Genomic DNA, 12,006 nt, shown 5'->3' with positions numbered 1-12,006 from the left:
AATTCTAGAAATGAAAATTAAATTTAATTTGAGTTAGAGGTTAATTTTACAAAAACTGAAAAATGAATATATAAAAAATTAACGTAATTAATTTTTAAATCTAGAAGCTGATTAAAGTCCAAGAATTATTGGCTAAACATGATTCAACAAAAGTAAGAGTAAGTAATTCCACAGTTTCTTATTTCATTTGGATCAATTTGCTAAAAAATCTAGAGGAAAAAAAAAAGAATCATAAAATGTGAAACCGTGTTGGTGTTGGCCAATTGTTGAGAAAGTGCACCTGATCCAATAATAAATAAATATTCTTATTAATTAATTAATTAATTAATTAATTAATTAATTAATTCTTCTTGGCTCCTCTTACTTAAACTTCGCTCCCAACGTCAAAGTTTCTCAGAACCAAAACCAAAGCGCTCTTCTCTTTCAATTCATCGTTGAAATTTTGAAATTAGTTAATACTCCTCTCTCATCACTCATCACCAAACCTTTCACATTCTCTCTCTCTCTCTCTCAACCACGCCTTAGCTTCTATACTTCAACAGACATGGTATGTTCTCTCTCTCTCTCTCTTAATCTTTTTATTTTGCCCTACTTCTTAGTACTGTTCCATTGAAGAAATGGTTGAACCTACGATGCTCTCTTATTGTGTTTCTTGCCTACCATATGATGATTTATAATTTCATTTTGATCACAACAAAATGATTGATTTCTTGTTCTTCGTTAGTTTAATTATATGAATGATGATGATGATAATGAATTGGCTTTTGAGACGGCGAAAAGAGGGGTACGGTATTAACTATTAACCGCACATATTCGGTGGTACCTAATTAATTAATGAATTAATCGCAATGCATTTTACGGATTGTGTGAATGGAATATTTTACAATGTGGATGGTGCCTTTACTCTTCAACGCAAGGTGTAAAGAAGAAACAAGAAAGGGGATAGGGGTGGGTGTATTCTTTGTGTTTCCGTTTCCCATGTTTATTTATTGTCTCAAAACAAAAACATATAAGTATACAAATTTATGTACTTTATTTGACTGTTAAAATAATAAAAAATATTAACATACTTTTCATTAAAAATTACCTTTATTCCTACTGTTGTTAGTGACGAAGACAATAAATTTATAAACGTAGAAAATGAAATTTTGAAAATAAAACTATATAATTTTATGCGTATAATATCTAGTTTTAATTTTTTTAGTAAAATATTAAATACTAAATAGTAAATACACATTGATATCTGTGTTATTACATGTTTCGTGTATTAATAATGAATTTAGCCTACCCCTTTGCCATTTTAGTACTTGATTCTTTCCTTTATGATGATTAATTTCTGTCTCTTTCTTCCCAAATTGTTCTACTAAAATTTTATGGCTTAACGCGTATCAAGGATCCCTTATACGCTTAGCCCTTAAGTCAAGCAATGCAAATATCAATGTGGAATTTCTTTTTTCCCGCTTTTGTTATTGCTCATTTGTTATATGAATAATTTGGATTCTCGTAATAAGTGTTAAAAAATTATGACATATCAAATTCATTATTAAAATTAGTGTATTTCGCAATCGAAAGAGAAAAGTACGTTACGATTTTTTGAAAGTTTTAATTTTTAGTTTAGTTAATTTTTCTCTCTATAAAATTAGGTTTATATGAAGCAACTATTTCTAGTTTTATTTTTAGCCATTAACATTTAACATTTATTTTTCTTTTACCAACTTTATTCTTTATATATATTATTATATTATTTATAGAATTCTTATTATTTCTCTTTATATGAGTCTTTTTTTATTATTTATTATTTATATTTTTTATTAATTTTTTATTTGATATTATATATTTTTATAATGGTAATTTTTTTGTATTATATTTTTCAGAAATTAAATATGTATAAAAAAATAACATTATAATTTAATGTTATGTCTTTTTTAGTAATTATCTGTCTAAAAGTGATTTTAACTAATATTATCCAAATAATATTTATTTTATCAAAATCAATTTTAGAATAGAATTGCCAAACATAAATCATATTGACACAAATTTACTTCTACTCAAAATTAATTCTATAAAATTACTTTTATTCAAAACAAACCACAATCCAAACACATACTTAGTCGTATACATATATATAATTTAATTTATTTTTAATATATTTTATATTAAAGATTAATTTTACTATATACAACTTATGAAAAAAACCAATAACCGAGAAATACATATATAACTCTGAATTATTTCTTTCTTATGAATAATGTCCCCTTTTTTTTTGTTAATTATATTGCATCATTGACTGTGATTTTTAAGTTACAAAAATTTAGTTAAATCATCAAGTATCTGAGTTTTTCACTTTTTTTTTTTACACTTTAAATTATTTTGAAACTAAAATAATTTAATACTTTAGTTTTTCACTTTTTTTTTTTACACTTTAAATTATTTTAAAACTAAAATAATTTAATTAATTGGACCTTAATTTTGTATCTATTTAAAAAGAAAGGGTGTTGTCTGGCATCGTTATGTGAGAAATTTTTGTCCAATTGGCGGACTCTACTTTATTTCAATTTGCACTTTTGCAGGCCAGGCAACATTATTGCAAATGCACTAGCAATAGCATAGGAATTATCGTTAAAGCCGTATTATCTCAGTCTCACCTCTACTACTTACGTGTGCTTTGTCATTTTCTTTCGGACTTGAATATCTTTTCTTTTAGTTTAGTCCCATTGATGAAATCAGTACTTTGGTGTTGGGAAACTAATTTTGTTAACTGATGTGTTTTTTCCTTGCATCCAACTTGATAAAATTTATTTTTTGATCAACTAATTTTCTGTCAACTATTGTGATTTTACCTTGCATCCAACTATTATTTTTTTTTTGTTTTTAAATTTACAAAATAATATTCAAATAATTGTGCTCAAAGTCTCTATCATTTTTTTTTTCTTCGTTTTATATTAAAACAGAAAAAGATTTGAAAATGTGGGTTGGTAAGTTGGTTCCACTTGTACGTGTATTAAAAATGTTACACATCACACATAGACACTTGATCATTTTTAAAAACTTTATAGGATCAAATTATTTATACTTTATAACTTCTTTTTCTTTTTTTTTTTTTTTTTTTTTTTGAAAGAAAAACTTGCTCTATTAGACAAATGGGTCTTTTTGTCGTCCTTAACAAATTTTATTTATAAGATAATTCGATTTTGAAAAATATCACAATAAAACAAATTATTCACCATTTCACCTTTCAATAAATACGTGATAGATAATTTTTGGAGACTTCTAAATTAATAAAAAATTTATTAGATATCAAAATGTCTAATCTAAAATTTGTTAAAAAATAATTAGGTATTTACTCAAAATGTCTAATCTAAGATTGAGAAACTATCAATTAAACAAGTACTCCTAATTTTATTTATTTTTCTTCTACATTATTGGTTGGCCTTCTTTAATACGCTCAACTATACCAGTGTTGTTGAATGTTGATTACTTAATCAATGCATTTTCTAGTAGCAAAGGGTAACAACTAACTACTGCATTAGAAAATTATTAATAGTAATATAATATGAAATATGTTGGTGGCAGGTAAGTAATGGGGAGAAGAAAGAGACCAAAATTGTGCTCACAAAGCCAATGACATTAGAAGGGGAATCTGATTCTGATTCTGATTCTTATAAAGCCCCTAATCTTTTGCAACGCATATTAAGTTTGTTTAAGAATGTGCGGCCAGGATCTGATCTCTCACGCTTTCAGGTAAATTCTTAAATTATTAATAGCTTAAAAGATAACTTTTATTATAAGTTCTTCGTCATTCTCTTCCTATGATGAGTTAGCTTTATGAATGAGTTAGGTTCACTTGATTAATTATAATATAATTAAAGTTTAATTTTTTGCCTTTTAAACTAAAGAACATTCAATCATGTATCTAGTTGTATATATTATAATTGCAATTTGCAAATATTAATAATCTATTAAGCCTCTATTTTTTTACCCTTTTTGCTCAACATATCAATTACGTCTTGGATCGGATAACTATGATATTAAAGGAAAAGTTGAGGGGCAGTAACTTTTGTATTTTTTAGCCAGCACTTAACCATCAAAATAAAAGTGAATAATCTCCTATCATTTAGATGTAATCTCACACCATTAAAAATATTATTAATAATCAATTAATAGTTACAAAATACCAAAATTGCTGCCCTAAGCATTCCTCGATATTAAATATGTACAGCGTATGTTGGGATACAACAATTTTAGAAATTGCAAAATATAATAAGAATTTGGTACTTATCTACAATGTATAGAAATTCTCAAAAATCGATATGGAAAATAGTACAATATAATAAATATACAGTTATGACAGATGATATTTTTATATATAAAGGAATATAAAATTGTTTTACCTTATTGATATTAATTTGCAGGTGCCAGCATTGTTTAATTTGCCAAAGTCGCAACTTCAGTGCTATGGTGAGTCAGTGTACAGCACAGGAATGGAGTTAATAAGAGAATGCAACAGAGGGCAGAGTCCATTGGATAGGTTGATAGCAGTGATGGCATGGTCCATTTCAACCACTCGCCCTGCAACTTTTGGTGTTGCTCCCTATAATCCCATTCTTGGTGAGACTCATCATGTTTCTAAGGGAACTCTCAACATATTATTGGAACAGGTACTTAATTAATCACTTCTCAATTCTATGTTACTTGGTTTATTTTTATATGTGAAAGTGAAACAGCAAAAGTGAATAAGAGTTTGCATGTTATGGTAAAAAAAAGTTAGTAACTATGTCAAAATAGATAAATTATGATAAATAACTATTTGTAGCTTTCAAAAGTTTTACAGGTATATAAAACATCTTATTATGGAGATATTACATAATTATTCTGATTGAAAAGTACATATATGTATGATCTATTTTAAATTATTTAATTCATTGCATCTTAAACGGAACTCAAAAATTTGTGTGTAAATTTTCTTAGAGTAAAAGTATTTAAAAGAAAAAGCATGTGGGTTTGATTTTAATCGACCTCATTATACATGTATAATTATTTTTAACAATATGACTATTTATTATAATGGGATACATATTTCTATTTGAAATATCATTTTATGATTAGATAAAGTACAATTTATCTAAGTATTCTATGAAAATGCAATATTTATATTCTTAAAAAAAATTGAGCGTTAGCTCTAATGCACCATCCAAGTGTTACTATAGAACAAAAAAATGTAAAACCATGATGTGAACACAACCTTTTATTTGTTGTTTTTATGTGTGCAGGTTTCACACCACCCTCCAGTAACTGCCCTTCATGCAACAGATGAAAAAGAAAACATAGAAATAATTTGGTGCCAGCGACCTATCCCAAAATTTTATGGTATTAATTATCCCATGATAAAGAACAAATATCATTTAGCTACACCAAAATGAATTATAACGTCACAACTCACAACAATAAGTTTTTCCCATGTTTTGAGCTTTGCCATGGCAAAAATAATTAACCTTATTTCTTTCATGTTAATGACTAACTGGATGTCATTAAAGAATTAATCAAATTAAGGGACAAAATTTTTCACATTAGCCATTTGCTTGACTTTAAATTTTTTATTTTTATTTTTATTTTTTAACATGTCAAAACAGGAAATTAAATCTATCCATGTCAAAATGCAAGATTTTTAACATTTGTTAGACAATTAATTCCCTCAGCTTTTTAATCAAGTGCTATGAATTTGATAATTTCAAGCAAACAATGAAGTTTATTAAGAACTCACAATGCCTGAATTTGGTCATAACTTTGGCATTATTTACTAATTTTACTAAGTTCTTAACAAATTAAAAATGTTAATTAAATCACATAGATTCATCACAAATGTAACAAATATGCAGGAACATCAATTGAAGCTCAAGTACATGGTAAACGGCAATTGAAGCTTTTGAATCATGGAGAAACATATGAAATGAATTGCCCTCATCTTTTATTTAGAATAATTCCAGTTCCTGCTGTCGATTGGATTGGCAAAATTAATATAAAATGCATAGAGACAGGACTTGAAGCTGATTTATCTTACAAATCAACTCCTTTTCTTGGATTTGGTGGAAATCAGAAAGTGGTCAAAGGAAAAATCCTTAATTCATCAACTTTGAATGTTCTGTATGAAGTTGATGGTCATTGGGATAGGTATTATATTGTCTTTAAAATTTTTCACTTATCAATTCTTAAATAATTAATTTTATTCTATGTTTAGATTTATGCTAATTTCATAACCATTTTGATGGTGCAGAACAATAAAAGTGAAGGATACAAGTAACGGAAAAGTAAAAGTGATATATGATGCGAAAAAAGTCATTAATGGGCTGCAAGCACCAATTGTTAAGGATGCAGAGGTAACATATAAAAGACTATTTTCTACCGCTATTTTTCTCTTCACTATGATAACATATGTTATTTGTCTCATAAGATTCACATTGCGTAATCAACACTTGAAAATGAGTTTTACAAGATCTTGTACTTTTTCATCATACGAGCTAGTTTTTGCGGTAATAATTCTCCCAAGAACTTATAATTCATTACATAGACTTTTAATTTTTACATGTTGAACGACCACAAAAACAATTAAAATTTCTTTCTTTTTTTTTATTCTTTTTCTTTTCATTTCTTGTTTTTAGATAGTGATTTAAATAATAGTATGTCACGTTTTTTTAAGATTTAATTATTTTATTAGTTTTTATAGATTTATTGGATATTTAATTAGGTTTCTATATTTTTATTTTTTTTAATTAGGTCTTTATATTATATCATATTTTATTACTAAGTGTCTACTGTGATAAAAATGTTGAAATTAACAGAATATCTTGTTAAACTATACAGAATATCTTGTTAAATTATACAGAATATTCAGTCAAGTGTTAAGCATATTCGTTTTTGGAATATTTCGTTCTCCAGTATTTTTGTCATGGTAAAAATTTAATTACAAAATTTGATATGATATAGGAACTCAATAAAAAAAATAAAAAATTAATTGAAAATTCAATAAAACTATATAGATAGAATAATTAAACTTTTTTCTAAATATGCATGACATGAGATTGTGTTGTTTATGATCAGAGTGTGTGGCCAACCGAATCGGCTTATGTTTGGAGTGAAGTGAGTGAAGCCATAATGAAAAAAGAATGGGAGAAAGCAAGAGAAGCAAAGCATGCAGTGGAAGAGAGACAAAGGGAACTCTTAAGAGAAAGAGAGTCAAAGGGTCAAACATGGATTCCAAACCATTTTTTGGTGTCTAATACCAAAGAACATGGTTGGGACTGTTCGCCTATACATAACTTTGTATCAAATGCCCCCATCATAGCACAATAATCTTCACCAAAATTTATATTCTAAAGTCTCTGTATATATTATATATCTCAATCTTTTTCAAGCATTCAGTACAACTTTTTCCTTTTTAGTAAAGAATAAAGTATTTGATCATTTTTCATAAGATTACAGGTTAAGGGTGAGCTTTTGATACATTTTAAAAGATAAAAAATGTCATTGCTATTTTATTATTTTTTTAATCGATTAAATATAACATGTCAATGCCGTTTTGTGAAAAAATTATTTAAAAAAAAAAATAAAATTGACGTTTTGTGTTATGGTATATTTTTTTAAACTAAAAAATAGAATACGACAATACTGTTTTAAGGTTTTTTATATTTTTTAAATTAGAAAGGAAAAATGATGATGCCATTTTGTTTAAAATGAGTTTGAAAATTTAAACTGGTTAAAACGGTATTGATGTTTTACCGAAAAAGCAACTGGCACAAATAAAAAATATAAAATCAACTATAAAAGGAATTCAGCTCCCGTAAAATATTTTGAAAAAAGCATAATAGAGGTGAAGAAGAAGTTATTCTTTCTGAGATTTTGAGAGAGTTCCTTAGTTCTTTAAGTTGCATATTGAGAATGAGAAAATATGTGAGTGAATGTAATGAATATATAAAATGAAAGGTTATGTTAGTTTAAAAATATTATTATTATTATTATTATTATTATTATTATTTATTTTGTGTCGTTATTGGTGTAGCTCCCGTTGTTGTCACAGATGGTAAATTTGTTGTCGGAATAGAGTTTAATTCTAGAAAGACTGTGATTGCAACAGTTAAAGAGTATACCATTCGAAAAGACGTCGATTACAGGGTGTATGAATCAAAACCGACAACATTCTATGCTACATGCGTACAATACGTAATAAAGTTGTATTTAGCTTATCAAAGTTAGTTTTATAAAAAAACAGTATTGTTAGGTAATAAGGAGGTATAACGGTAGTCACACGTGCACCAAATCTACCATCTCTCAAGATCATGCAAAATTGGACTCTGATACAATTGCAGAAACGATAAAGTCATTGGTTGAATCCAACCCATCTCTAAAGGTGAAATCCGTTAGTGTAGAAGTGCAATTGAAGTTCAACTATACGATAAGTTATCGCAAAGAATAGTTGGTTAAGCAAAAGGCAGTTGAAAAGATATTTGGTAGGTGAGAAGCTTCTTATAAAGCTTTGCCCGCATAGTCTAGAGCAATGGTTGCTAAAGAACCATCAGTAGCTGATGAGTATGAAACTGCATATGCTTATCGAGGGAATGAGTTGGTTGAGGATCTCCGAATTCTGATGCGAGTCTTTTGGGCTTTCTACCATTGTATTAAGGCATTTAAACATTTCAAGCCGCTGATACAGATAGACAGCACATAGGCTTGGTTTGGTAAAGCTTTTATTTTTCAAAAGTAGCTTATAAAAGCCAACTTTTAAAAGATGGCTTTTTAAAAGTTGTAGCATTTATGTTTGGTAAATTAAATTAAAAATAGTTTTTAATAAATACAAGCAACAACAATTGCATTTGGTAAAATAGCTTTTAAAATTTAAAAATACTATAATAGACATAAATGCAAGTATTAAATTTGAAAATTAGTTAACATATGAGATTATATTAAACTTTTAAATTTTGAAAAGCACAAGTCAACTTTGAAAAGCTCTATCTTAGGTGCTTTCAAAAGTACCCCGATCTTTTAAAAGCTGCAAGTACAAGCACATGATCGTTTTAATTTACCAAACACAAAATGAGGAGCTTGAGCTTTTAAAAAGCACAAGCACCTCTTCGAAAAGCTTTACCAAACCAAGCCATACTTGTATGGAAAATATAAAAGGATTCTTTTAGTTGTAGTATCACAAGATGGCAATGAAAATATTATGCCTCTTACATTTGCTATAGTCGATGGTGAGACTGTCAATACCTGGCACTTTTTTCTTAGTCATCTACGATCACATGTGGTTAATCGAGATGGTGTTGGTCTTATCTCTGATCGACATGAGTGAGTGGAAAGCTAGTATCCATCGACAAAGGCCTTATTGATGGCATCCGTATCCTGGCCCACACAAAGAGAAATGCCAAAAGACCATCCATGTCCTTACAGTTATACCTTGATACTTGACATAATGATCGATACATGTGTGCAAGGCATGCAGAACCTAACTAAACTTATTAATATAAGAAAACTGGCGAAGTAATGGCGAATACTTCCATTCAGTTAAAAGAGAGAGATGAGAGATAGAGAGAGGGTGAAAGAACATCATACAGATGGGAAAGGGATACCGAAAGATAGTTAATGACAAATTGTCACTAGGAAGAATTCCAAAAAATATTGGAAGTTAAACCCACCATCCACGCACCATAGGAATGGATTCCAGAGAGCGGTGCAAGATAGAGCGTACGAGGGAAAGCACTGAAAAGAAGAAAATACGGAGAAAAATTTTGTCACTATCTTTGCCGATAACTTACCATTAAATACCGTAGTGGAGTTGATATGGAAAGTATTCAAGAGTGGGAGATGTAGCAAATGTGTTCATGCCTAAAAAAGTTAGAGAAAAGAACCCATTGCCGTTCGCTTTTGTAAGATTCAGCTCAAGAAGTGGAGCACAAAATGCGATGTAGCATCTGGATGGGTGGGTGGTGTTGGAGTGCAGGATGCAGTTGATGGAAGCAAAGTATAGAAGAGAAATCAGAAGGGATAAAGGTGACGAAGAGAAGGTTGTGCATGGAACCATAGGCGGTGACCAAAAACGGTAGAAACGGCAAGAAAGGAAAGAGTTTATAATAAAGGAGGAAAGACATACATGGATGTGCTCATGAATGGTGGCAAGAGGGATGGGTTGGTGAATATGAGGCAAGAGGAAAAGTTTCAATCTTTTGGGAATTCAAAACTTGAACTCCACATAGTAGAATCAATGGTGGAGAAAATGAGCAGGAGCTTGATTGGAGAAGCATTGAGTCCGATTCATTTTGAGGATATGAGGGCTGCTGTTATGCGTGATTGGCACACTATCGTAGAAGTTAAGTTGATGGGTTCGATGAAAATGGTCATGACCTTCGATAACAAAGAGGTTATGGAGGAAGCAATAAGATCTCCTTTTCTCCTTAATCACTTTATTGAACTTAGAAAGTGGATGAAGGGGGAGGTGAATAGAACACGTAGAAAATGAATTTGAGATATTTGGGTTAAAAGTACATGCCTGGAGTAAGGAAAACATGATAAGGATGGCAGAAGTGTGGGGTACTGTAGTAAAAATAGAAGAAGACGAAGATGGGCACTATAACTCCTTCAAGGCACTTGTGGACTCATACTTCTCCTTCAAGTCTTTTGGCTCCAAAATATCATCACCTGTCAGAATAATATTATCCACATATATAATTAAGATAGTAGTTTTATTAGCTACAGAATATTTATAGAAAAGTGTATGGTCATCTTGGCTTTGAGTATAACTGGTGCTTGGCTTTGAGTATAACTGGTGCGCGGAATTAAACTTCGCACAATTGAACCAGCAAGTGCATTGGGTCGTCCAAGTAATACCTGAGTGAGTCAGGGTCGATTCCACGAGGATTGTGATTTGAAGCAAGTTATGGTTATCTTGTAGATCTTAGTCAGGCGGATAGAAAAGTTGGTTGGTTGTTTAAAGCGTATAAAAGTAAAATAAAGAAAACATTACTCAATTGATGGTGAAAGCAATGTTAAGAAGGTGGTTAAGGCTTCGGAGATGCTTTATTCTTCTGCTTAATTCGGTTTTGCTGTCTCCTCCAACTGTGAATGATTTCTTCTATGGCAAGCTGTATGTGATCAATGCCTTTGTTGAGAGGTCGCCAATGCTCCTCTAGATCTGAACCCCAAGATTAGTGCCGATCCAGTCTGATTGAAGGTGAAGCTCCTACAGTCCATTCTCCTCAGTGATCCTACTCAAAACGCCACAGACAAGGTCGAATCTTCCAGATCAGAGAATGCTGTGCTTTTGGAACTAGCCTTTACCACAAAGACCCTAATCTCCCCATACCTCGGCTGAACTAGTGTCTCGAGAAGTCCCCAACGAAGTCATGGATTAGCCGTCTAAGAGATGTATAATCAAGCTAGTACTTCATCATTGTCCGATAAAAGACTCACTCTGAACCCATGTAGAATGAGATAACCTTATGCCAGTTCAATGCATTCATAAGGATGAAGAACGAATATACATCTTAGAATAGAGAATCAAACACGGATTGAAGATAGAATAGTAATACTTCATTAATCCATAAAACTCAGCAGAGCTCTGATGATTGGATTTTTGATGGTTTAGAATTTCACAAATGAAATCTCGTTGAAGTATAGTCTCTAAACCAACAATAATCCTTTCATGCAAAAATTTGTTTGTCACAAGTACAAACCCCTAACCCCTATAAACCGAAGTATTTAAACCTCGGGTCGTCTCTCAAAGGACTATTCTCTCTCTAACTCTAACTACTTTTAAAACTAAACTATGACTAATGATTAAAAGTAAAAGTAAAGTATGAAAAGTATGTTGATTCCCCTTCAATCCTTGGCTTAAATAGCATCAGAAATGAGTTGGATTGGGCCCACAAGGCTTCTAAAATTGCTGGCCACGTTTGCATTAAGTGGGTCATGTGCCACCATCGGCGCGTCCGCGTACCGTGCGCGTGCGCGCCCCTATGCGCG

The 12,006-nt window shown here is 30.4% G+C and overlaps 1 protein-coding gene across 2 annotated transcripts; it reads left to right on the top strand.

Moving 5' to 3' along the window:
• LOC107637697 (oxysterol-binding protein-related protein 4C) lies at window positions 343-7,468 on the top strand. 2 transcript variants are annotated; one of them, XM_021121041.1, is made up of 8 exons: window positions 343-547; window positions 2,571-2,627; window positions 3,574-3,741; window positions 4,413-4,658; window positions 5,271-5,367; window positions 5,877-6,168; window positions 6,272-6,374; window positions 7,096-7,468. In XM_021121041.1, exons 1-8 carry the CDS (start codon window positions 545-547, stop codon window positions 7,345-7,347), a joined length of 1,218 nt encoding a protein of 405 aa, XP_020976700.1. In that variant the 5' UTR covers window positions 343-544; the 3' UTR covers window positions 7,348-7,468. The 2 variants fall into 2 exon arrangements, with proteins under 2 accessions (XP_020976700.1, XP_016196546.1); XM_016341060.2 differs by lacking the exon at window positions 2,571-2,627 and having other exon boundaries at window positions 349-547.

Source organism: Arachis ipaensis, chromosome B04 (assembly GCF_000816755.2).
Source record: "Arachis ipaensis cultivar K30076 chromosome B04, Araip1.1, whole genome shotgun sequence".
Classification (NCBI taxonomy): Eukaryota; Viridiplantae; Streptophyta; class Magnoliopsida; order Fabales; family Fabaceae; genus Arachis; species Arachis ipaensis.
Note: the sequence above shows the minus strand (reverse complement) of the source record. Positions and strands in the feature narration are given on the sequence as shown.